Source organism: Phascolarctos cinereus, unplaced genomic scaffold (assembly GCF_003287225.1).
Source record: "Phascolarctos cinereus isolate Bilbo 61053 unplaced genomic scaffold, phaCin_HiC Scaffold_1;HRSCAF=81, whole genome shotgun sequence".
Lineage (NCBI taxonomy): Eukaryota > Metazoa > Chordata > Mammalia > Diprotodontia > Phascolarctidae > Phascolarctos > Phascolarctos cinereus.
Window position 1 is genome coordinate 205,809,391 of NW_027555514.1, and position 25,033 is coordinate 205,834,423.

The 25,033-nt window shown below is 38.0% G+C and overlaps 2 protein-coding genes across 3 annotated transcripts in view; one reads left to right on the forward strand and one right to left on the reverse strand.

Annotated features, from left to right (window-relative positions):
- Positions 1-638: 638 nt before the first annotated feature.
- Positions 639-2,294, reverse strand: LOC144457863 (uncharacterized). The gene is made up of 3 exons (XM_078156638.1): positions 2,163-2,294; positions 1,235-1,335; positions 639-871 (listed from the first exon to the last, which is right to left on the reverse strand). Exons 1-3 carry the CDS (start codon positions 2,292-2,294, stop codon positions 793-795), a joined length of 312 nt encoding a protein of 103 aa, XP_078012764.1. The 3' UTR covers positions 639-792.
- Positions 2,295-2,390: 96 nt separating this feature from the next.
- Positions 2,391-25,033, forward strand: part of SINHCAF (SIN3-HDAC complex associated factor) — a 42,474-nt gene continuing 19,831 nt past the window's right edge. Inside the window, exon 1 of one of the 2 annotated variants that reach the window (XM_020975820.2) lies at positions 2,391-2,626. The gene's annotated coding sequence lies outside the window, so the exon portion shown is untranslated. Of the gene's footprint in view, positions 2,627-4,483; positions 4,637-25,033 lie in introns of those variants that run through there. The other variant, XM_020975821.2, reaches the window with a different exon arrangement.

A 25,033-nucleotide genomic window follows, 5' to 3' on the forward strand; every position in this document is an offset into this window, starting at 1 on the left:
ATCTGGGCTATACTTTCCCAGAAATACTCATACCAACAGTGGGAAGAGTGAACACATACAGCTATACTAATGTAGGGAGCATGTGTGGCCAGAGCACACATGTGGAAGGTAAGTAAGAAACACGGATTCACAAAACTTTAGAGCTGGAAAGGATCTCAGAGGCCATCTAGTACAACCTATACCAGAAAAGGAATATTAAGAGTATGATTCAAATCCCTTTTCAGCTCTTTTTTGGCTTCATCGCCCAAGAAAAAACTAGGAATGCTACTAAGCTGGTGTAGGAAATTATGAACTTGTCCTCTGGGCTTGGCATTATCTGTTACTTTTCAGAGGGTGGGGAGTGGAAGAGGTTTGTGCTTTGAATTCAAGAATCCTAGAGGTATTTGTGGGAAAGTGTGCTTCAGGTTTATTGGAAATGTTTCTTTGCTACTTTCCTTACTATATTATTTTATTAGATGACTTTGCTTAGAATTGTGTCCTTGGATTACTCTAAAAGAAAATAAATTGTTGTCAGACTTGTGAGTTATGATTTTGAGTATAGCATTATCATCCTCATTTTATAAGTTAGAAAATATGACATTTAGCAAAGTTAAGTGATTTTCCCAAGGTCACATAACTAATAAATTGTGAAGTTAGAATTGCAGCCAGTTATCTTTATTCAGAGCTTCTTTCTCTGCATCTCAAACATCATTTTAAATTACATTTTCAAACTAAGAGGATTTTCTATTATTTTTAGATGACAGGTAGACTGGGGTAGATTTAGAGTCAGATTTGAGGTCAAAAGACATAGTTTCAAACGTTGCCTCTGCTCCTTGGTACCTGAATGATCTTGGGCTCCATTTTTAACCTCTGTAGGCCTCTCATTCTTGATCTGTAAAATAAGAAGGTTTGGCTAGATCAAAGGTTCTTAACTTTTTCATGTGTCATGAACTCCTTTGGTCTGATAAAGCTATAGATCCATTATCAGAATGTTTTAAAATGCATACAATAAAATACATAGGATTAAAAATTAAACAAATTATATTGAAATGGTTATCAAAAGATCAAAGAAACAAGGTTACAGCCAAAGATTAAGAAACCCCTCTGCTAGATGACATATTTAAATACATCCTCCTATGGAACAATAATTAATTATATTCCATTATTTTCTCTTTTTTTTAAGCAAATAAGCCCATTTATCCAAGCCAATAACATCCTTCCTCTTTTTAAGTTTTTTTTTTTTAATTTTACACACCTTAGCAGGAATATTACGCTCCAGGTATTTTTCCATGATGATGATGATGATGATGATGATGATGATTTTGATAACACCTTAGTTCCAGACTTCCAGTTTAGCTGCATGGTCACATTGCAATAGTAAACAATGAAAATTCGTCAAAAAGTGATTCAATTATGCTGTTTATATTCACACTAATTCGTTTAGGAACTACCAACAAAGTATACTGTAGATGAAGCTATGGAATTTATCTCCAGGATGAGAGATGCATCTGTTATTTTCTTCATTCTGTAGCAAACTGAAATTAATAAATTGCTTCGATTTTTGCTAACGGTTAGGACGATTAGTTTTTATATCACACACTGGAAACTGCTACTAGCCTACTGGATCCCGTTCCTCCTGTCATCACACACACTTTGCAATTCCCGAGGCTGGTATTATTTCTAAATGGATAGAACACGGGTCAACAGTCAGTTGAAGGATATATTTGCAGGTTTCCAGGTTGCTGGCTTTCAAATGATCCTCTTCAAGTCCTTGGGGAAGCTACCCTGTTGCCACAGAAATTGAGAACCCGTTCAACTAAACCAAGCAGGAGAAACTGGTATGAAAAAGAAACGAACAAAATAAAACAAGGCATGGGAAGGAGGGAAGAAGAGTGTTATTATTATGAAGCTTTTAAAAATGTCCCACTAAAAAGACAAGAAAAGCAAAAATCTATGCCCCAAAGAAGAAAAGGCTTGGGAAAACATCGGAGGTGAATGAGAGCACGTTTAAGTTCAGGCCCGCCTCCGCATCGTTCTTGGACCTCAAGTTTACAGCAGGTGTGGGCGCCCGGCAAAATGAAGCTTTTGAAAAAAAGAAAAGGAACTGTTCAGCCACACGCTTAAAAGAAAAAAAGTCACTTTTTTCTCAATACATTTCACGACGAAGAACTTCATGAACATACCGCGGCTCCATATACTGAGCAGCATATTCCTTGCCTGCTCCGCCTCTTCCCCCGTGGGGGCGTTTGTTTACGTGACGTCTCTGCTGTAGTAAGCAGCCCCCGCCCTCTTCTCGGTTTGGTCCTGCCCGCCATGTTTCCCGCGCGGCGCGTCTCCCCTTAAAAGGACAATAGAGGCTACGGGGGCGCGCGGAACCGCTTGGGCTTCCACCCTCGATCACTCTTCTGTGCGCAAGAGCTCACATGCAAATGAGTTCGATTCAAGAGAATTTTGTCCCAGGAACAGCGCATGCGCAAAGGGAAATCGAAATCTACACCTTCCCGGCCCGAGGTAACAACTGCTGAATTTCTGTAGACAATTTTTCCAGACCAGGAGGAGCGAGCTAAGGAAGACGTGGGCCCGATTGACTTGTAGGGCACACTACACCTCGCACTCCTTACTGAGCGCGGAGAGTTGCTCTAGGAAGGTGAGTAACTCTTATCCTTATCCAAAAACTGTTTCTCTAGGCAGTTCGAAATTTTCTTTTCCACTCAACCCGCCTGCTCTAGATACTCTCTCCTATGCAGGAAGTTTTGTCTCGAAGTTAGTTGTGCCGGGAGCGCTGCTTTAAATTAATACTAAATCTTCCAATTTGACATACACGTGTTTTATGTGTCCGTGCTACTTGCTTTTGTTGTAAGGCAAACTAAAAAGACTGGAAGAGTAAAGCGTGCAAATAAGTGAGGGGTAACTGGAGTTAACAGACTCACTTTGAAGGTGACAATGACTTTTTCTAGCTGCAGTGTTTGCTTGGATAAAACAAACCAGTCGACTAAAAGGCCCATTTTCCTAAACTTAATCAGCGAATAATCTGGGAGGAGTCCCATACCCCAGAGTCGTTGGCTTGCTACTGGAGTTGTTCAAACGCTTTGGGGTCGTTAAGCTTTTAGGCTCCCCCCTCCACCCCAGTTGTGAGCACGTGTCTTAGTTTGTGTGGCAATTATATGCATTTCGGCTGGAAAACATTTTTGTTTTTGAGAGTTAGTATCGGGTGATTTTAAAATTGGTCTTTTTTCCCTAATTGCTTAGATTAGTAGTTAGCACGCGGCATGGCGTTATTTGCTAAACTCTGGAGAGCTGCGGATGCGACAATGAGACAGAACACGCGGCCGTTTAAAAATAGCTCCAAATCCAAACCCGAATTCTCCTTGGAATATCCCCCAAGGTTCCGTGTTCCAGTATATACTTGCAGCATTTGTTTTGTTGCAAATTATTCACTTGTAGCTTTGATCTGGACAAACGACAAAGCTCCATTACCTGGGGTTTTTCTAGGACGTTCTTTTTCTGCAGTTTAAAATGATAATTTAAACCCCAGTTGACTTTGAGATGAAGGGAGTTCAGTTGACCTAACGATTTAAGTGAACCCGAAAAGGGACTCATTTTCCATCTAAAACCTGACATGACACGTGCTCCAAGCTGCACTTGTGTTTTTTAGTTTTTAATGTTAGTTGCAGTAATCAAAATCTTTTAGTAATTAAGTGTTTGGTAGATGATCCCTTCTTCACAGGACAGTGTGATTTTTTTTTTTGATTTTCATTTTTTTGGCGATGGCGTCTTGCTAGTTTAAAAAGCATAGTGAAAGTCTTAACTATCAGCTTCTTTGCCTGAGATTGTCCTGGTATTTCTATCAACGATGTAACAAAACTTTGATTAAATTTCTTTCTTCCCTTCTGAGGGAACTTGAGGGAGAACAAGGGACAGGGATGCATGTGTCCTTCCATAGGCGTCCCTGTTCTCTCCGCGCCCCCCCCCACCGCAGGCCCCCCCCCTTCCCTGCGAAAACAATCCGACATCTCAGATGCTGCACGTAGGCAGAGCCTGGCTGGACAGAAAACAAAGAGGGCTGCATGTGCTCGTGCTCCTGGGTGCAAGATCCAGCAAGGGAGGGCGAAGGGACCGGGTTCTTGTTCGGGCTGTTCTGCTGGAGTTGAAGGCTAGTTTCTGGCAAGGTTTTTGTTCCCCCACCCTCTCGTGGGGAAACTTTGGCTGCACACACTACTTACTCTAAGGTGCCATACTGGGTGCATGGAGAGGAGTAGGTGTGTGGCTTTACTTTCAGGCAGAGAGGAAGGAAGCTTTCCAGTCCTCCGTTTAAATATAACTCCAGGAGCTAGCAGACTCTAGCAGCGGCTAAGGTTGTGTTTGGGTTTCCGTTCATACCTTTTAAAAAGGTTCTTTTAGATTGCTACCATTGCTTCGTCGGATCTGTGTGCGTGTGTCTGGGAGGTCTGTTGATTTGCCTTTGAAGTCGAACTGTTGCCATGTTTGAATTACGTCAGGGTAAAGCCATGAGGAGGAACAAGTCTTAGCAGCGCAGCACAGCACAGCCAGTACAGTGGAAGATGAAGGAACGGCCTGTTGGACTCCATGAGCACAGATGCCGGAGTGGGGTTTGGAGTGGCTAGGGCACTGCACTAGAATCGGCTCTTGGGGAAAGGTAACATGAAGTTAACCCAAATTCGGAGCTGCTCGGTGAGGAGAGGAGAACTAGAGAGAAGAATTTTACTTTTCCCTCTTACGGCTGTTGGAGAAAGGGCTGAAGAGTAACTTAAAAGTTCCTAGGATTTTTTTTGTTTAATTCAAATACAGGGGCATTATACATTATGGCTTTTATATGGGGTGTGCAATTTTTTCTACTAAATTGCCCTCTTCTCTACTAAATACATTGAAATCTGTTATCTAATAAGAGGTACGTAGGAGAATTCAGAGTGTAATGAAGGAGGATAGAGAAGTATATTTAGTTGCTGTTACAGACTTTTCAGCCCTAGGTATCTTTATTCACACGTATACATCTGTGTTGCCACTACTACCTCATCAGATAACCATGAGGAAGTTTAATGGTCCCCACTGTCACTGCTCTAGGGAAGTGAGTACTGGAACTGAATTCCACTCTGTGTGTGTGTGTGTGTGTGTGTGTGTGTACACACCAGGGCACCAGGGAGAGACCAAGATTGGAGGGTTGACATTTTTATTTAGGTTGGGTTTGAGGAGGGGGACTGAAAGTTTTAGCCAGTAGGAAACTGTGTTTCTTTGTTTGTATTTTCTTCCTGTGCCTTCTAACCTCCTATATTTTCTGGAGCACACAGCAGATTAGAAGATTGTTAAATATAGAATTATTCGCCCTTACAAAGACAAAGCTGCATAAGTGATTTTCCCCCACCTTCCTTAAAAGTATTTGCTTTGGATGAGGTTAGTGATTTTTTTCTCTTGCCACGCCCTCTCACCCCCCCCCAAAGGAAAATACCTGTTTGTATTGATTATGAGAAATTGTCAGAAATTGGTTGTAATTAGATTGGTTTATTTTGTAAGATTGAATATACTTAGATTGGCTGCTCCCTTATCTAACTTAAAGTCTCCCTCTTTTGTTAGAATGTTTTTCTGAAGAGCCTCAGCTTAATGATGCATAGAAAGCTGGCCACAGCGCCAGGAAAAACTGGCTTCAAGTCCCACCTTTTACACATAATTGACTGTGTGACTTTGGGCAAGTAGCTTCTCTCTGTTCAGACAACTCTTAAGTCTGTAAATTGCATGAATTGTATGGACCTAAATTGGTAAAGTTTACTCTTCACTATGTTAGTGAAATCACGGGTATAGTCCCCTTATTTTCTCCGTTGGTATTAAAATTTTGGGGCTAGCCAAGCTTTGTCAGTTTGGTTATCATGCAGGATGATTTTGGAATTCATGAAAAAGGGTGCTGATAACATCTCTTGGCTTTTTTTTCCAGTTTTTGTGAGCTGCTGCTGATTGAACCCCTTTTATCATTCCCTTTTCATTCTTAAATTTTCCTTTTAACTTAGTTTTTATGTGTGACCCTGAGTACAAGTTTAAAAAGGGTTCTTTGGTTTTTGTGGGTAGACTACAGTCTAGACATCTTAAAGCAGCACCAAGTCAGCTTGCCTTTTTTCTAGATATTCCTGATTTCTTTTTGTTTCTCAATACAAGTTTGACCAAGATGGTTTCAAAAGTGGTTCTGAATGTTATTTGGTTAATGTGCCTGTGAATAGATTTAAAATACATTGTATGCTTTTAATTATTAGGTTATTTTCACTTATCCTTATATGTTACTTGGTCAGCTAAAGCAGAGGTGTCAAACAGCTAGATAACAACACTCAGTGCAGTACAAACCAAATTAAAATGTAATTGGCAAACGTTGAACAAAATAAAAATGCAATAAAATGTAGATGATGTTAGTAATTTTGTACAATATGTGACCCACAGGGATCCTTATTATGGTTTAGTGGCCGCTATTTTAATTTGAGTTGACATCACTGAGGTCCTAGTTGACCTGTTTAATAACAAATTTTTGCAGTGTGGTGTAGTAGAGGCTAGAAACCTGAGTTGTAGTCCTGGCTCTGCCTTGAGCTAATTTGACTTTGAAAAGGTCAGCTTTTCATTTCTAGGCCTCAGTTTCCTTATATGTAAAATGAGAAGGTGGTACTTAACACTGAAGGTCCTTACTAGTATAAAAGTCTGTAAAATTGACTTGGAAAAAAATCATTTAAGTAAATTTCATGAAACACTTTGTATCTTTGACAAGAGAACTTCAGTGATACTACTTTTGGCACATAGCATTAGCGTCTTCTAGCACACTTACCATTTTATTAGTTGTGGGGATTTCTGAATTTTGTTTTAGTGGGATTTGGTAACAGTTATGGAAACTGTAACTAAATTCTACAACTTGGGACTTGATTATTTAGGGAAAAGAAAGTAGATTTTTATGTTGAACTAATTTCTTACCCTGTCTGGGCTAAGTGGAGGGTTCTTTTAGTTTATCCTTAGAAAGATAAGGCCTTGAAAGAAAATTAATTAGGAGAAACTTCTACAAGACAGTTTGTACCAAAATTTAATAACTCATAATGGGCAATGTTCACATATGGTAGAAAAGTCTCCTTGAGAAGCAAGTCAGGTTTGGAAGGCTGGTGAGTGAAACATATATAAAATCACAGCTATGAAAATGCCTATATATAATATGCCAATCAGTTGCCACTCTTGCCACTTTAAATTCATCACAAAATATACTTTATTAAATTCCTAATGTGCTGTGAACTGTGCTGGGTTCTGTGAATACAAGGACAAAAAAAAATTATAGTTCTTGTCCCCAAGGAGCTTGCATTCTTATCCATCTTTATAACGTGTACCCTTATAAACTGGCCCTTTTCCAATCTTCTTAGACATTATTCCCCTCCATAAACTCTAAGGGCTAACCACACTGACCTATTTGACTGTTACTCAAACTTTCCCAGTGCCTTTGCTCTGGCTCTCCCCCATGAAATGGTTTCTCCTCCTCCTTAAGGGGCCTTCAAGACTCAGCTCCATCAACATGACATCATCTTTCTGTAGGAGGCCTTTTCTTGGTCTCCTTATCTGCTGGTGCCTTTCTTTCTCAGGTTATGTTTCATCCACTCTGTATATGTATCTTGTATGTACGTGTTTTCTACTCTATTCAAATGTAAGATTCTTGAGAGCAGAGATTATTTTTGCTTTTTTCTTTTTATCTCCAATACTGAGCACAGCGTAAATGGTAAGTACTTAATAAGGGCTTGTTGATACATTATTAAAATGTATGCACTTTTCTTGAAGCTTATGCTGGAAAGACTGTCAATAATTTTGTGTGTCAGCCTTTTCCTTTCATTTTTTGTTTACGTTTTTTACACATGTCCAGGAGAGAGCCTTTACTAGGCGCCAGACATAATCTTTTAGTACCTTGTGACTTAGTTTCTGATAGCTTTGAAAATTAGGGTTTTGTCTTATTCTGCAACCTTTAGGTGATAAAAGCAACCTGGAATTACATCTCATCAAAAAGAAAACAGCTGGATTTCAAAGATAATTTCTATGCTTTGTAAGCCAGCATGCCATCTCATGTGCTATATATCATAAAGTAATAATGTTTGATAACATGACATTGGACACAAGAATTAATTTCCAGATTTGTTTGGTGTGTCCCCTATTAAAAGTTTTGATTTGGCTTATAGTTCTTGGTGAGCTTTATTTACTTACAAAAACACATAACTTGTGTAAATAATAAAAGAGAAGTTTTTTTTCACTCATTGATGTGAAAACATCTAGCCAAATTCCTATATTAGGATAATATTCCAGTTCAGTGGAGATGATAAGACACTGATAAAACCAGAAATTACCTGCTTTCCCTGGAAAAGTAAGAACAGGTTCAAAGGAAGAAAAAAGATCTGTCAAAATAAGAGAAAAAACTTTGCCCACATACTTGTTAGGGTGACTAATTTTTTTTTCCTCCATTCAAATTTCTTCAAGTAATTAAATTCCACACTGAGGATGACAGCATGTTTGTCTGAAAGTGAAGACCAGACATTCATCAACTACATAGCAATATTCATGATGTATAGGAGTGAGGCATTTGTGCAGTCTACAAACCTTTGGCTTCTGATTTCATTTTCTTTATCCTTTTACAATTATTCTTTGCTTATCCTTTTTCTTTATCCTTGCATCTTTTTACAAATATGATTTGCCCCATTTATTTCTCACTTTTTTCCACCTTTGCATTGAAGTCACTAAGGATCAAAGAGAGTATGTTGACTTAATTTGAAGAGTTTTGTTGACTTCTACTTCTTCATTCTCAGCAACTGATATTCGCTATTAGCTACACTTATTTTCATGATAGTGTCCTTGAAAATACTTCTCATCTGTACCACAATATAAAGTGACCCCAGGAAATCTATTTCTTGTTCAGCCTTTGGATGTTTTAAGAAAAAAGAATTTGCAAAGTCCTTATAAATAGCTTACCATGAATATTCTTTTTAAAATAAGTCCAGAACTGAAGGTAATTAATACTCAAGATGAGATCTAACAAGGGTAGAACAGTAGGATTGTCAATTCCTTCAAGGAGCCTACTATGCCTTTCTTAAAGTAGGCTAAGTCTGTAAAAGCTTTTTGTGGGGCGTCAGTATCACCTTGTTGATATTGAATTAGTAGTACTAAAATCTCCAGATCTTTTTTCAGATAAATTGCTATGTGGCCATATCTCTCCTCATCTTGTTTTTGTAAATTTGGGCCTAGTTGTTGTTGGTTTTTAAGCTAAGTGTTTTACATTTATTCCAATTGAATTGTGCCTTAAAAGCTTTATTGAAACATTCTGTCCTGTCAAGGCCTTTTTGGATGTTTATTCTATCACATAGTTGTAGCTTTTCTTCCTAACTTTGTGTTATCTGCAAATGTAAGTGTGACAACTATGATTTTTTTTTTTTAGTCACTGACAAAAATGTTAAGTGGCCCTTGGTGGGACATAGACTCCCTGGAACATTCCAGTAGTGTCCTTCAAAAATGACATCAAACCATTAATTACCACTCTTTGGGTCCAGCAGAGTTGAACCACTTCTAATTCTTATTGACCTTTGCTGTTGTCATGCTTACATCTCCCTATCTTATCCATAAGGGTAGCATAAGAGATCTTGTCAGATGCTCTGCTAAAATCTAGGTAAACCATGTCTATATCATTTTGCTAATCTACTAGGTTGGGGATGAGAAAATGAGGTTACTCTGGTGTAAAGCCATGGAGGCTTGTTGTAGTCCCCTTCTCTTTTTCTGGATGTTGCGTGACCATACCTTACTTTAAAATTTTTTTTTTGTAAGGAATTCATTGGTTTTACAGAATCTTTCTCCTTTTGAAAGTGAGACATTTCATTATTCTCCAGTCTTGCTCTCCCATTCTTCACAATCTTTTAAAAAAAAAAGTTGGCCTTGGTGGTATCTGTCTTTATTATATTTTTTTTAGAATAGATTTTTATTGGCATCTTTTTTTTCTGGTTGAGAACCCAGATTTTTTTCCTTATATCTTTCCTTCTCCATTCGTCCAGAAAAAGAACAAAAAAATTAAGCAAAACTCATCCAAAAACCCTGACTTTATGTGTAGTATCCCACATAGATGGAATTCCTTCCCCATTTACTTTTGTAAAGAGGAAGGGAGTGTCTTGTATCTCTTCTTTGGTTCCTTGCCCATCCTCCCTTTATACCAACATTCAGTTTTGATGGTTTTCTAGTAGTTGCTTTTACCATTTACGTTGTTGCAGATATTGTATATATTGTTTTCCTTTGCATCAGTTCAGATAAGCCTTTTGATGCTTCTCTGTGTTCATCATGTTTGTTGTTTCTGACCTCACAGTAATAGTCTGTTATAGTCATGTACTACAATTTTTTTTCCATTTCTCAGTTGATAGACATCCACTTTGTTGTCAGTTCTTTACTACCATGTGAGTATGGTTGTTATGGAACCTATTGGGCAGTAACCTCTTTGAGATATATTCCTAGCAGTAGAATCTCTAGGTCAAAGAATGTGGACTTTATTGCATAATTTATTTGCATAATTCCAAATTGCTTCCCAGAGTGGTTGTGCCAATTCAGAGCTCCACCAACCATAATGCAGTTAGTGGGCCTGTCTTATCAAACTCCCTCCAGTTTTGACTGTTACCTGTTGTCATCTTTGCCAGTTAGCTGAGTGAAGTGTAAAACCTCTGGATAGTTTTGATTTGCAGTTCTCTTCTTAGTGATTAAGAACATTTTTTAAAATTTGGTTTTTAATAGGTTACAATTCTTGGGAGAACTGTTCCACAGTATTTTAAAAATCAGTTAACTGTAGCTCACTCATTATATCTGCTACTGCTTTGTGGGCCATATATTATAGTTCCTTGGGCCCAACATTTATCAAAGGCTTGCTAGGTGCTTAAACCCACTAATCTTGGGTTTCAGCTTCCTATCAGCCTTTTTGTTTTGTTTTAGTCCCTCCTGTCCTCCTTGAAAGGGGTAAAAGGCAGCAAAATAAGATTAGTGGCCCTGCCTTTTTTTTTTCCTGTTATCATTATCCCTTCTACTCCCAGAAGTGGTTCTATGCTTGTCAGCACCTGCTCTGCAAACTAGAGGAATCTTAGGGAGAAGTTAAGTCACTTATCAAATCAAGTAGCATTTATTAATTCCTATTATTACTTGCCAGCCACCATGCTAAGTGATGAGATCACAAAGAAAGGCCAAAAAAGTCCCTGCTCACAAGGATCACAGTCTAATCAGAGAGGTAATATATGTATAACAAAATATATCCAGAATAAATTGGATATGATCTCAGAGGGAAGGAACTACAATAAAGAGGGACCAGTAAAGACTTCTTTTTTTTCTCTTTAAAAAAATATTCTTAATTTCCCCCTCACTTAATAGTATTTTATTTTTTCCAATTACGTGTAAGATAGTCTTCAACAATCATTTTTATAAGATTTTGAGTTCCAAATTTTTTTTCTCCCCTTCCCCAAGACAGTAAGTAATCTAATATAGGTTATACATGTACATTCATTAAACACATTTCCACATTAGTCATGTTGTGAAAGAAAAATCAGAACAAAAAGGAAAACTACAAGAAAGAAAAAAGAGAGAAAGTAGTATGCTTCAATTCACATTAAGACTTCATAGTTCTTTCTCTGCATGTGGACAGCATTTTCCATCATGAGTCCCTTGGAATTGTCTTAAATCGTTATATTGCTGAGAAGAGCTAAGTCTATCCAAGTTGGTCGTCACACAATGTTGCTGTTACTGTGTACAGTGTTCTCCTGGTTCTGCTCACTTCCCTCAGCATCAGCTCCTGTAAGTCTAGGTTTTTCTGAAATCCCCTTGCTCATCATTTCTTATAGAACAATAGTATTCCATTGCATTCATATACCATAGTTTTTTCAATCATTCTCCATTGATAGGCTTCTCCTCAAATCCAATTCTTTGCCACCACAAAAAGCTGCTTATAAATATTTTAATATGTACATGTAGGTCCTTTTTCCTTTTTTGTGAGTTCTTTGGGATACAGACCTAGTAGTGATATTGCTGGATCAAAGTTTTATAGCCCTTTGGCCATAGTCAGGAAAGACTTCTTGCTGATGAGACTTTAGCTGAGACTTGCAAGAAGCCAGGGAATTCAAAAGGCAGAGATAAGAGGAAGAGAATTACAGGCATGGGAGACAGACGGTGAAAATGCCAGGAATTTATGGGGGGGGGTGTCTTGTGTGAGGAATAGAAAGAAGGCTGGTATCACTAGATCATAGAGTATGGAAGAGAATAAAGTATAAGAAGACTAGAAAGGTAGGAAGGAACCAGGTTATAAAGGACTTTGAAAGCCAATCAGAGGATTATATATTTGATCCTGGAAGAAAGCCACTGGCATTGATTAAATAGATAGCTAAGATAGTTACTCAGGTTTCAGATAAGCCTTAAAGACGTGAGAAAGCAGAATTATTAGACTTACATTGTAGGAAGATCAGTTTGATGGCTGAGAGGAGAATGGAGTGAAGTTGGGAAGACTTGAGTCAGAGAAATCACCAAGCAGACTTTTAAGATGGTCCAGATAAAAGGTGATGAGCACCTATGGCAAAACGGTGTCCCTGTCAGAGGAGAGAAGAGGTCAACACTGGTTGTACTTAATTTCCACTAAAACTTGCTCCGTCTTATGACTTGATAGTTTCTATCCGCAACATCACTGAGTCTTTTATCTTAGCAACTGTGGGATAATCTTTGTTTCTTTCCCCTCTCTCCCCTCTCATATCCAGCTAATGAACTAGTCATGAGAACCATAACATTTATTTTATCTATTCCCTCCTTTCTATTTCTTCTATGACCACTCTAATAAAACTCTTATTATCACCAACTTAAACTTCTTGCTTCTATTGTACACATCCTTCCTTCCCAAAAAAAAATCTTTCTTATATAGCTATCTGGTTATGTTACCATTTAAAATCTCAAGTTGTTATTTTTTGTCTGAAGAGCAAAGTTTACATTTATTTTTAAATTTTTTTTAATAATTTCTTTTTGTATTGTTCAAATTTCCCCTGCTATTGTTCCCCTGGTCCCCTTACAGAGCTAGCCTATTTAACAATAAACGTATTTAAATTTTTTTAAAGGAGTGGGGGAGAAACTTAGCAAAATCAATTAACACAACAATAAAAAAAATCTAAAAATATATGCAGTGTTCCACACCTGTGGACACCCCTCTCCTCTGTACACATATTTCCAAAGAAGTGGGGGGTGTCTTCTCATATCTCTTCCTGGAAGCCATGCTTGTTTTTTTCTAATTTTGTGACTAACTTTACTTGCATTGTCAGTTCATGAAAGTCTTTCCATGCTTCTTTGTATTCATCACATTGATCATTTCTTTATTTAAAAAAATGTTTATTTATTTTTGGCTTTCAGCATTCACTTCCATGAGATTTTGAGTTCCAGATTTTCTCCCCATGTCTCCCCTGCCCTTACCCCAAGATGGCATGCAGTCTGATATAGGCTCTGCATATACATTCATATTGAACCTATTTTCACATTAGTCATGTTGCAAAGAATTAGAACCAATGGGAGAAACCACCAGAAAGAGGAAACAAAACAAAAAGAAAGGGGAAAAAAAGAGAGATCAAATAATGTGCTTCGATCTGCCTTCAGACTTCATAGTTCTTTTTCTGGATGTGGACAGCATTTTCCATCATGAGTCCTGTGGAGTTGTCTTGGATCCTTGCATTGCTGAGAGATGAGTCTGTCAAAGTTAGTGATGGCACATTGTGGCTGTTACCATGTACAGTGTTTTCCTGTTCTGCTCACTTCATATAGCATAAGTTCATTTAAGTCTTTCCAGGTTTTTCTGAAGTCTGCCTACTTATCATTTCTTACAGCACAATAATATTCCATTACATTCATATACCACAACTTGTTGAGCTGTTCCCCAGCTCATGGACATCCCCTCAATTTCCAATTCTTTGCCACCACAAAAAGAGCTGCTATAAATATTTTTGTGCATGGGGTCCTTTCCCCTTTTTTATGGGATACAGACCTAGCGGTGGTATTGTTGGGTCAAAGGGTATGCACATTTTTGTAGCCCTTTGAACCTAGTTCCGAATTCCTCTCCAAAATGGTTGGATCAGTTCACAACTCCACCAACAGTGCATTAGTGTTCCAATTTTCCCACATCTTCTCCAGCATTTATCATTTTCCTATTTTGTCATGTTAGCCAGTCTGATAGTTGTGATGTGGTACCTCAGAGATGTTTTGATTAGCATTTCTCTAATCAATAGTGATTTAGAGCGTTTTTTCACATGACTGTAGATAGATTTAATTTCTTCATCTGAAAACTGCCTGTCCATCTCCTTTGACCATTTATCAATTGGGGAATGACTTGTATTTTTATAAATTTGACTCAGTTCTCTATCTATTTTAGAAATGAGACCTTTATCAGACAGAGATACTTGTTGTAAAAATTCTTTGGCCATTTTTTGCTTACCTCCTAATCTTAGTTGCATTGGCTTTGTGCAAAAACCTTTCAATTAAACATAATCAAAATTATCCATTTTGCATCTTATAATGTCCTCTATCTCGTTTGGTCATAAATTCTTCCATTCTCCATAAATCTGACAGATAAACTATTCCTTGCTCTCCCATTTTGCTTATAGTATTAGCCTTTAAATCATATACCTATTTTGATTTTACTTTGGTATACGGTGTAAGATGTTGGTCTATGCCTAATTTCTGCCATACTGTTTTCTAGTTTTCCCAGCAGTTTTTGTCAAATAGTGAGTTCTTCTCCCAGAAGCTGGAATCTTTGGGTTTTTCAAACAGTAGATTACTATAGTCACTGACTATTGTGTCTTGTGTGCCCAACCTATTCCACTGATCCACCACTCTATTTCTTAGCCAGTTCCAAGTAGTTTTGATGATTGCTGCTTTATAATACAATTTAAGATGTGGTACAGCTAGGCCACCTTCCCTTGCATTTCTTTTCATTAGTTCCCTTGATATTCTGGACCTTTTGTTCTTTCAGGTGAATTTTGTTGTTATTTTTTCTAGCTCTATAAAATAATTTTTTGGTGGGTTTGGTTGGTATGGCACTGTATAAGTAAATTAATAGGTAGAATTGTAACCCTAATTGCGTTCGACCTACCCATGAGCAACTGGTGTTTTTCCAGTTATTTAGATCTGACTTTATTTGTGTGAAAAGTGTTTTGTGTTCATATATGTAGTTCCTGGGTTTCTTTTGGCAGGTAGACTCCTAAATATTTTATAATGTCTACAGTAACTTAAAATGGAATTTCTCTTTCTATCTCTTGCTGTTGGGCTTTGTCAGTTAATATATAGAAATACTGATGATTTATGTGGATTTATTTTTAGAACCTGCAACTTTGCTAAAGTTTATTATTTCAAGTAGTTTTTTACTTGATTCTCTAGGATTCTCTAAGTATATCGTCATATCATCTGCAAAGAGTGATAGCCTTATTTCTTCTTTGCCTGTACTAAATAACAGTGGTGGATAATGGACATCCTTGTTTCACCCCGGATCTTATTGGAAATGCTTCTAGCTTATCCCCATCATATATAATGCAGTAAATTACTGAAGGTTTTATAGGTAGATGCTGTTTATCATTTTAAGGAAGATGCCATTTATTCCTATGCTTTCCATGTTTTTAACAAGAGTGTTGTATTTTGTCAAAAGCTTTTTCTGCATCTGTTGAGATGATCATATGGTTTCTGTAAGTTTTGTTGTTGATATGGTCAATTATGCTGATAGTTTTCCTAATATTGAACTAGTCCTACATTCCTGGTATAAATCCTACTTGGTCATAGTGTATTATTCTCATGATAAGTTGCTGTAATCTTTTTGCTAATATTTTATTTAAAATTTTTGCACCTATATTCATTAGGAAAATTGGTCTCTAATTTTCTTTCTCTGTTTTGACTTTTCCTGGTTTAGGTATCAGTACCATATTTGTATCATAAAAAGAATTTATAGGACTCCTTCACCTATTTTCCCAAATAGTCTACGTAGTATTGGAATTAATTGTTCTTCAAATGTTTAATAGAATTTGTTTGTAAATCCATCTGGCCCTGGAGATTTTTTCCTAGGGAGTTCATTTATGGCTTGTTTAATTTCTTTTTCTGAAATGGAGTTACTTTTTTATTTCCACACTGGTCATTTCTTACAGAACAGTAATTTTTCATTGTATTCATGTACAACAGTTTGTTTAGCCATTCCTCTATCTATGAGGAATCTACTTTGTTTTCAATTCTTCCTACCATAAAAAGCAAATTCCTCTCTTTACCTCCATTCAAGGATCTCTGCAATCTGGTGTCACCCTCCACTCTCGGTCTCATATCACATTTCAGTCTCTCCACATTATACTCACTCTAAAATAGCCTGCTAGCATTTGTGGTATCTATACTCACTGTGTGCTTGGCATTCACCACTCCTGGAACATTATGATTTCTTGCCTCTCTTCCTTTAAGAAAGCTCTCTGTTCCCTATGTCTAGAATAATTCTCCTCTTTTGCCTGCTGGTTGGTCCTTTAAAGCTTTACTCCTCAAATTCAGTTCAGTGAGCATATATCCAGCACTTACTATGTGCTGTATTACCTGTATAAGTAATTACAAATGGAACCAATTATACTGAAATATGGTTATCGGGATATTTTCAAAAGTTCACAGACCCCAGGACAAGAACCTCTCTAGTTCCATCCACTTTCTAGCAAAACAGTTCTGTTAGAGTTTTCAGCATGAAACACTTTTCTTAAATTAATGTGTATCTTTTTTTTTCTCCTAGGAAATTGAATGCTTTTCTCATATGGGAATTTTTAAATTGAGTTAAAATCTTTTATAACAAAAATTTATTTTCTTTTCCTTCGACCTTACCCTTGATTGATTAGTAAAGTATAAAATCCTTTTAACAGATATGCATAGTCTAGCAAAAGAAAAACTTACTGGTCTAAAAACATATTTCATTCTGCACCATGAGTCCATCACCTGTCTGATTGGTCTTCTGGAATCTTGGTTGGTTAAAGTTATTTGTCTTTCCAGTGTTGTTGTATGATTGTTTTCCTGCTTATTTCACTTCATATCATCATTTCGTGTAAGTCTTCCCAGGTTTCTCTGAAACCATCCCTTACATCATCTCTGAAAGCACAGTAGTCCTTTGCTCCCCACGTTATGGTCATCTTCTCATTTTCCAGTTCTTTGCCACTAGCAAAAGAGCTGCTAAAATATTTTATTGAATATAGGCCCTTCTTTGATCTTTTTTGGGGTATAGACCTTCCAAATTGCTTTCCGGAGTTAACGGCTAGACCAATTCACAGATCCACCAACAGTGCAATTGATAATAATCATTATAATTTTAATAGTAATAAATAATGGCTAGCATTTGTATAGCTTTTTAGTGTCTACAAAACACTGTGCATATATATTATCTCATTTGATAATGTGTTCTCCCTGCAACAGTTACAACATTTTATATTGGTATTCTCTCTCCCCCTAAAGAAGTTTGGTATGGGAGGGGCGGTGTTGTGATAATGACTTTAGTGTTGAGGCTGGAAATAGAAGAATGAAGCTTAAGTCCCTACCTAAACTTTCCTCCCTAGTATATATTATTTTCAAACTTCTTATTTTAGAAGGGAAAAAAAAGTCCTCATTCAAACAAGTGAATGAGTAAGTTGAATCCAACCTAGTAGAAAGACCATAATATCCAGCAGAAGGCTTTTTCAGACTATTAACTTTCCACAAAGAAAGTTCTCAGGACAGTAGGGAGAATAAAGTAGGAAACTTGATTTATTTTGTCTGGAAGTCACTAAGCAAACATTTCTTAAACCGTTTAATGGACAATACCCCCACGAACATTTCTACAGTGTAGTCCAAGGGGTTCTTAACAATGATAGACACATGCAACATCAAACTTAGGGTTTTGCTGTCTCAATTTCCACTTGCCAAGTGCTGATGCAGTCCAAAGGAGGCGTATTGTAATTTCTAATTTAAGGTAAAAATTATGAGCACTGGCCTTGGTCAGAGGCCAAGGATGGAAGTGTGCTGTTTAAGATCAGGGCTTTTAGCACCAAAGGAAGGAGCAATGGTGTTAGCCCCTCGGTATCTCAACCCCCTCTTGCCAACTTGCAACCTAGCTTGTAAGAGTCAGCAAAGGAATTGCCCAGGATTTCTCTCCCTGGGGCTGTTTGCAGAGCATAGTTGGACACCATGGTTATACACGAATTTTTTTGTTCTTTGGAGCTCCTGCCTAATGTAAGAGGTACATGGAATGTCACATTGCAGCATCTATAACTCTCACAAAGGGTATGTGGACTCCTACTCTTACTCTCTGTCCTGGCTTGCTCACTCCAGCCTGACTTGCTCAGTCCAGTCTATTCTAACACTAAAAGATCTAGATTCACAGAGCAGAATCACAGCCATGCTGTTCACTCAAACCCTCTCAGTCCTAGAGTTCCCTGTTGTTGGGAAAATATACTCCCCTATTCCACACTTTAACTCTAGAGCCCCTACTAATATTCTTCCATTTATACAAAATCAACTACTCACAGTTATGACACTAAGATCTTAAATATAACTATTTACTTAAACATTAGCCAAAAGAAATAATACAGGTATTTATATTAAGCAAATGCCCCAACAATAAATATATTATAATCTACAACCTGCATCACACTTTTCTCACCAGTGTATTTCAGTATCTTTGTAAGGAGAGTTCTTAGGTTCAGACTCTGAGGTCTCTCTGCCAATGTCCCCACATTACCTTATAGTTAGTACCAAATTTAGCAAAAAAGTACTTTGTGTGGAACGTACAATAACTTAAATATGCAGTCTGTATTCTCTGTAAGAACTCCTGTTGCTCCACCTGTGTTTCTGATATAACCTTTCTTTTGGGTGCTCTTCTCCCATTATAAATCAACCAGTAAGCATCTATTAAGTATTTACTATATGCTAAGCACTGGCTCTGTACTCTCCTTCACCGCCTTCTGCTTACTTGTCATCTATTCTCTTCTCCCTACCTAGCTGTTCCTTGTTGAATTTCCTGAGGGTATCATACTCTGGATACATGGATAGAACATTTCTTTTTACCAGTGCAGACTAATATGCCTGTACTTGCCTGTGTGATTCTTGACCACATTGGAGGCCTTCTGCTGGTTCCTTTGATATCTCTAGGGTACTGCTATATAGCGCTGTCCATCTGTTGTCTCTCATTTTCACCACCTTCTGGTCATAAATGTATTTATATTTTATCCTACTTCTTTCACTCAAATCCTTGTTGGTAAATAAGAAAATGTGGTCACATCAGAGAGTCTAGTGTGAATCTTGTATTCATTCACATTTGTAGTTTCAGATGTTGTCAGATTCTGCCTGTACTGGATCCTAGAAGGAATGGGATTTCATTGTATTAAAATTTGAATAAACTTTAGAAGTCATCGAGTCAGACTCACCATTTTGCAGATAAGTAAATTGAAGAACGGGGGGCAAAAAACCCCACAGAAAGATCCAGGAGTTCAAGCCCTTTCTTTCCAAATACACACTCACTCACTCTCTCTGTCTCTTTCTCCCTCTCTCTCTCTCTCCCTCCCCCTCTTCCCCCCTCCCCCCTTCCTACTTGTCTGATTGCTTCTTCCCAATTTCATCCAGGTCACACTCACTGACTTAGGTAGTGCAGGGTCTCTGTCCTAAACCCTCTAGCTTAATGTCTGGCATATAGTAGGTGCCACATAAATGCTTATTCCCTTTCCCTTTCCTTTCCTCTATACTACTTCACTTAATTTAATTATCATCTGTCCTCCTTTATCTCCCTGCCTCACCTGCAATAGGAAGCTTTTCCTAATCCCTCTTAATTTTAGTGCCTTCCCTTTTGTTCCTATTTGTACTTACTTCTTGTCTCCATCTTCAGATTGAGAGCTCCTTTAGTGTAAGAAATGTCTGTTGTCTCTTTTTATATCCCCAGCACTTAGCACAGTGCCTGGCAGTAGTAGGCACTTAAATGCTTATTGACTGCCTAACTGGTATTTCCATTTTGTCAAGAATTTTGTTTTCATGAAAGCAAATGCAGCCACCCTTCCTTCTTTGAAAAGGCAGAAGACTGTATATGTAATATTATTTTTTTCCTCACTTTAAAATCTTTTTTGCAAAGGCAGTCTTGCTGGGGAGATGAAGAGGGTTGTTATAAATAAAGGTAATATGAAAACAAAAGTTAAAATTGAAAAATTAAATTAAAAAGTAAAATAAATGAAGAGCTGGAGCTCAGGGGAAAGAATGCAGAGAATGATTAAAGAAAAGATGCTTAGGAAAGGGATTCAGTCAGTCACTAGTCAGAAAAGAATTCCCTCAACTTGAGGTTCATAGCTCTTGGTATTCTCATTCTCTTGGATATTAAAAATTATTCTGTGTTTTCTTAAGAGTTTGTGTTATCAGCTTAGATTCTTAGAATCTAGCCTCTGCTCAGATTCTTAGAATCTAGCCAGTAGCTTGCTAATGTTCAGACTCCTTAAGAGTCTGCCCAATATGACAGATGTTCTAATAAACCTTGTCTTTGGCTGAAAGAAAAAAAAAAGTTTGTGATATCCAGGGCCCCTAGGATCATAGACCTAGAGCTGGAAAGGATGTTATAGGTCAGTCTAGTAAGCCCAAGCCTGCATTTTACAGATGAAGATACTAAGGCCCAGAGAAGCAAAGATGAGTTTTGAACCTAGGTTCGCTTGACTCCAAATAACCATGTTGAGGCATGTGTTGGACTAAGACTGGCAAGTCAAGAGAGGAGCCTGAAGAAGAATGAAGAAATAATCAGAAGCATTCATCTTCTCTTTTCTGCTACCACTGCTACTGTCTTAGTGCGGTCACTTATTAGTGTAGTCTTAACTGATCTTTTTTGTTCCTTTCCCGTACATTTCACCACTGCTGTAATTAACTCCTTATTTCTTGGCTTTCAAAGACTTTGACCACCTAACTGCTGATTATTTTTCCTAACCTTATTTCAATACCCCCTTGCATGTATCCTATTCTCCAGGCAAACTGAACTACCAGCCATTCCCTAGTTTAAGAACTCTGCTTTGCATATGCCAGGAAGAGACTCCCCTTCCGCCCTCTCTAGCTCTGCCTTTTAATAGGCCTAGTTTAGATGCCACATTCTCCAGGATATATTCCCTAATTTCTTCCACTATCATTCATCTCCATACCAATACAAGGTAGAAGTGATCAAGTGATCCCTCCTGTCCCTTGTCTCTTACCTAACCTGTTTTGATGTCTTTTTCCTTTATTTTTTAAATTTTATAACTTCTATTATTAGTTATTTGTCGACTCCTGACAAACCTTACCTCCCTCCCCAATTTGTAAATTCCATAAAGACTAGGACTTGTTGCTTTTTGCCCCATCTTTGTCCCCAGTACTTCGTATAGGGCACCTCATAGCTGTTGAATTTGATGACATTTGGCTTTGAAATAGCAAATTTACATACTTATTAGCCTTACAACAACCCTATGAAATAGGTGCTACAGATATTAATATCCTTAATTTATAGAGAGGAGAGGCGGAGCCAAGATGGTGGAGTGAAAGCAGTGACTTGCTTGAGCTCTCCCCCAAACCGCTCCAAATACTCATAAAAAATGGCTCTAAACAAATTGTGAAGCAGCAGAACCCACAAAAAGACAGAGTGAAACAAATTTCCAGCCCAAGACAACCTGGACAATTGATCAGAAAGGTGTATCGGGCCCGGCTTGGGAATGCAGCGCAGCGTGGGTGTGCAGGCTGCTGGAGCAGGCCTCAGAGGAGTGAATCATGGGCAGCTGTGGAGGTTTCCAGACTCCTCAACCCACTAATGCCAAAGACAATTTAGAAGGTCAGTGGGAAAAGACTGTTTCTGTCAGTGCTGAGAAAGGAAGGCAGGGTCTCAGCTTCATTCCCCAAGAGCATGGTACGGGGCGGGGGGGAGGGGCAGCTGCTTCCCGAGCTTCTGGCCCACAGACTGAGGGGGAATCCAGTGGCTGATCAGAGAGGGATTGGGAGATCTCTTTGCCAGTGCTGAGGCAGGAATCTCTTGCTATGCACGTGTTTGGATCTGGGTGGCGGTGCTGGGATGAGGAGGAACGCTGGCATGGTGGAACCTGTAGTGGCTGTGCAGAGGAACCCCTCCTCACAGTTACGGGACAGAAAGGAATACTTGTGGTCACAGGCCAGGAAAGGAGTAAGCACCTTGCCCCTTATCATACCACCTTGGAAGAACTGAAAATTTACAGGTCCCTACAGATATCTCTGAAAACAGCTGTACAAACCCCTGAAGCTTGGGACAGTACATTCTCCACATTGGAAGCAGACACAGTTAACAAAGAGTTTAAAACTCAAGTAATTGGCCGGGATCATAAGCAAGCAGTGCAAAAAGAGTCAGACTATATTATCTTACTTTGGTGAAAAAGAAGATCAAAATATACAACCAAAAGAAGACAACAAAGTCAAAGCTCCTACATCCAAAGCCTCCAAGAAAAATATGAATCAGTCCCAGGCCTTGGAAGAGCTCAAAAGGGATTTTGAGAAGCAAGTAAGGAAGTAGAGGAAAAACTGGAAGAGAAATGAGAGTGATGCAAGAAAATCATGAAAAACAAGTCAACAGCTTGCTAAAGGAGACCCAAAAAAATACTGAAGAAAATAACACCTTAAAAAACAGCCTAACCCAAATGGCAAAAGAGGTCCAAAAAGCCAATGAGGAGAAAATGCCCTAAAAAGAAAAATTGGCCAAATGGAAAAGGAAGTCCAAAAGATTACTGAAGAAAATACTTCCTTAAAAATTAGAATAGAGCAATTGGAAGCTAGTGACTTTATGAGAAATCAAGACACTGTAAAACAAATCCAAAAGAATGAAAAATTAGAAAACAATGTGAAATATCTCATTGGAAAAACAACTGACCTGGGAAATAGATCCAGGAGAGAGAATTTAAAAATTATTGGACTATCTGAAAGCCATGATCAAAAAAAGAGCCTAGACATCATCTTTCAAGAAATTATCAAGGAAAACTGCCCTGATATGTAGAACCAGAGGGCAAAATAGAAATTGAAAGAATCCACAGATCTCCTCCTGAAAGAGATCCCCAAAGGAAAACTCCTAGGAATATTGTAGCCAAATTCCAGAGTTCCCAGGTCAAGGAGAAAATATTACAAGCTGCCAGAAGGAAACAATTCAAGTACTGTGGAAACACAATCAGGATAACACAAGATTTAGCAGCTTCTACATTAAAGGACCAGGGCATGGAATATAATATTCCAGAGGGCAAAGGAGATAGGATTACAACCAAGAATCACCTACCCAGCAAAACTGAGTATAATCCTTCAGGGGAAAAAATGGTCATTCAGTGAAATAGAGGACTTTCAAGTATTCCTGATGAAAAGACCAGAGCTGAATAGAAAATTTGACTTTCAAATACAGGACCAGTGGAACATGAAGAGGTAAACAGGAAAGAGAAATCATAAGAGACTTATTAAGATTGAACTGTTTACATTCCTGCATGGAAATGATATTTATAACTCATGAGACCTTTGTCAGTATCAGGGTAGTTGGAGGAAAAAAATTATATGTGTGGATAGATAGATAGAAGACACACGGTGAGTTGAAGATTAAGGGGTCATATCTGGAGAATAAAATTAAGGGATGAGGGAGGATTATACTGGAGAAGAAGAAAGGGAGAGGTAGAATGGGGTAAATTATCTCACAAAAAAAACAAAAGAAAAGTCTTACAGTGGAGGGGAAACGGGGAAGGTGAGAGGGAATGAGTGAATCTTATTCTCATAGGATTTGGCTTAAGGAGGAATAACATACACATTCAATTGGGTATGGAAATCTGTCTTACCCTACAGGAAAATAGGGGGAGAAGGGGACAAGAGAGCAGGGGGATGATAGAGAGGAGGGCAGATTGGAAAGGGGTAATCAGAAGTAAATACTTCTGAGGAGGACAGGGTCAAAAGAAAGAATAGAATAAATGGGAGGGCAGGATAGGATTAAGGAAATAGAGTTAGTTTTTCACAACATATCTGCTATGGAAGTGTTTTGCATAACTGCACATGTAAAACCTATATTGAGTTGCTTGCCTTTTCAATGAGGGTGGGTGGGGAGGGAGGAAGAGAGAAAATTTGAAACCTAAAGTTTTAAAAACATATGTTTAAAAGAAAAGTTTTCACATACTGTCAGGAAATAAGAAATACAGGGAATGGGGTACAGAAGTCTATCCTGCCCTGCAGGAAAATAGAAAGAGAAGGGGGGAGAGAGAGAAAAGAGGTCAGACTAGGGGAAGGGATATTCAGAATGCATGCCATCGGGGTGGGGGGAGGGTGAGAAGGGGTGAAAATTTGGAACTCAAAAACTTGTGGAAATGAATGTTGAAAACTACAAATAAATAAATTTATATTTTTTTAAAAAATATTTATAGAGAGGAAACTTGAGGTTCTTAGAGGTCCAGGTGATGTGACTTCCAAGTGGTAAAGTGGATAGTGTTGGGTTTGGAGTCAACTAGACCTGAGTTCAAATTCTGCCTCAGATATTTGCTGGCTGTATAACCTTGGGCAAGTCATTCAACTTCTCTCTGTTTCAATTTCCTCCTTTGTAAAATAGCCGTAATAAAAGTATCTAATTTGGGTTGTGAGAATCAAATAAGATAACATATAGAAGACATTTTGCAAAACCTTTAAGTGCTACATAAATGCTAGTTATTATATAATAGGTGTATGATAAATCCTTGTTGATTGATTGATTTACCCATGTTACTGGCATGCACTGCTACTGTTTGAGAAGCAGTATTCAAATCTAATCTTCCAGGCTCTGAATCCATTAATTCAGTTAGCTGTGCCATGCTGCCTCTTATGAGAGAGAAAAATCACTCATGCTTCAAAATGTATTCTGGTACTGAAAGAAATATTATCCACTAAGCTATTCATAATTATACCGTATCTTTTTGGTGCTTTAATTTTAAACCACTTGAAAATACTCAGTTCTCATGTTAGGGGTTGGGATGGGTATATCCTGTGTAATACTAGGTTCTTTTACAGGAGACCAGAACACAATTCATCCTTT

Coding starts and splice junctions, on each gene's coding strand:
- LOC144457863 (XM_078156638.1), bottom strand. CDS start 2,294: ATGGCGGGCAGGACCAAACCGAGAAGAGGGCGGGGGCTGCTTACTACA. Junction 1,336..2,162: donor GCTCAGTATATGGAGCCGCG/GTATGTTCATGA, acceptor GTGACCATGCAG/CTAAACTGGAAGTCTGGAAC. Junction 872..1,234: donor AGCGTAATATTCCTGCTAAG/GTGTGTAAAATT, acceptor CTTATTTTACAG/ATCAAGAATGAGAGGCCTAC.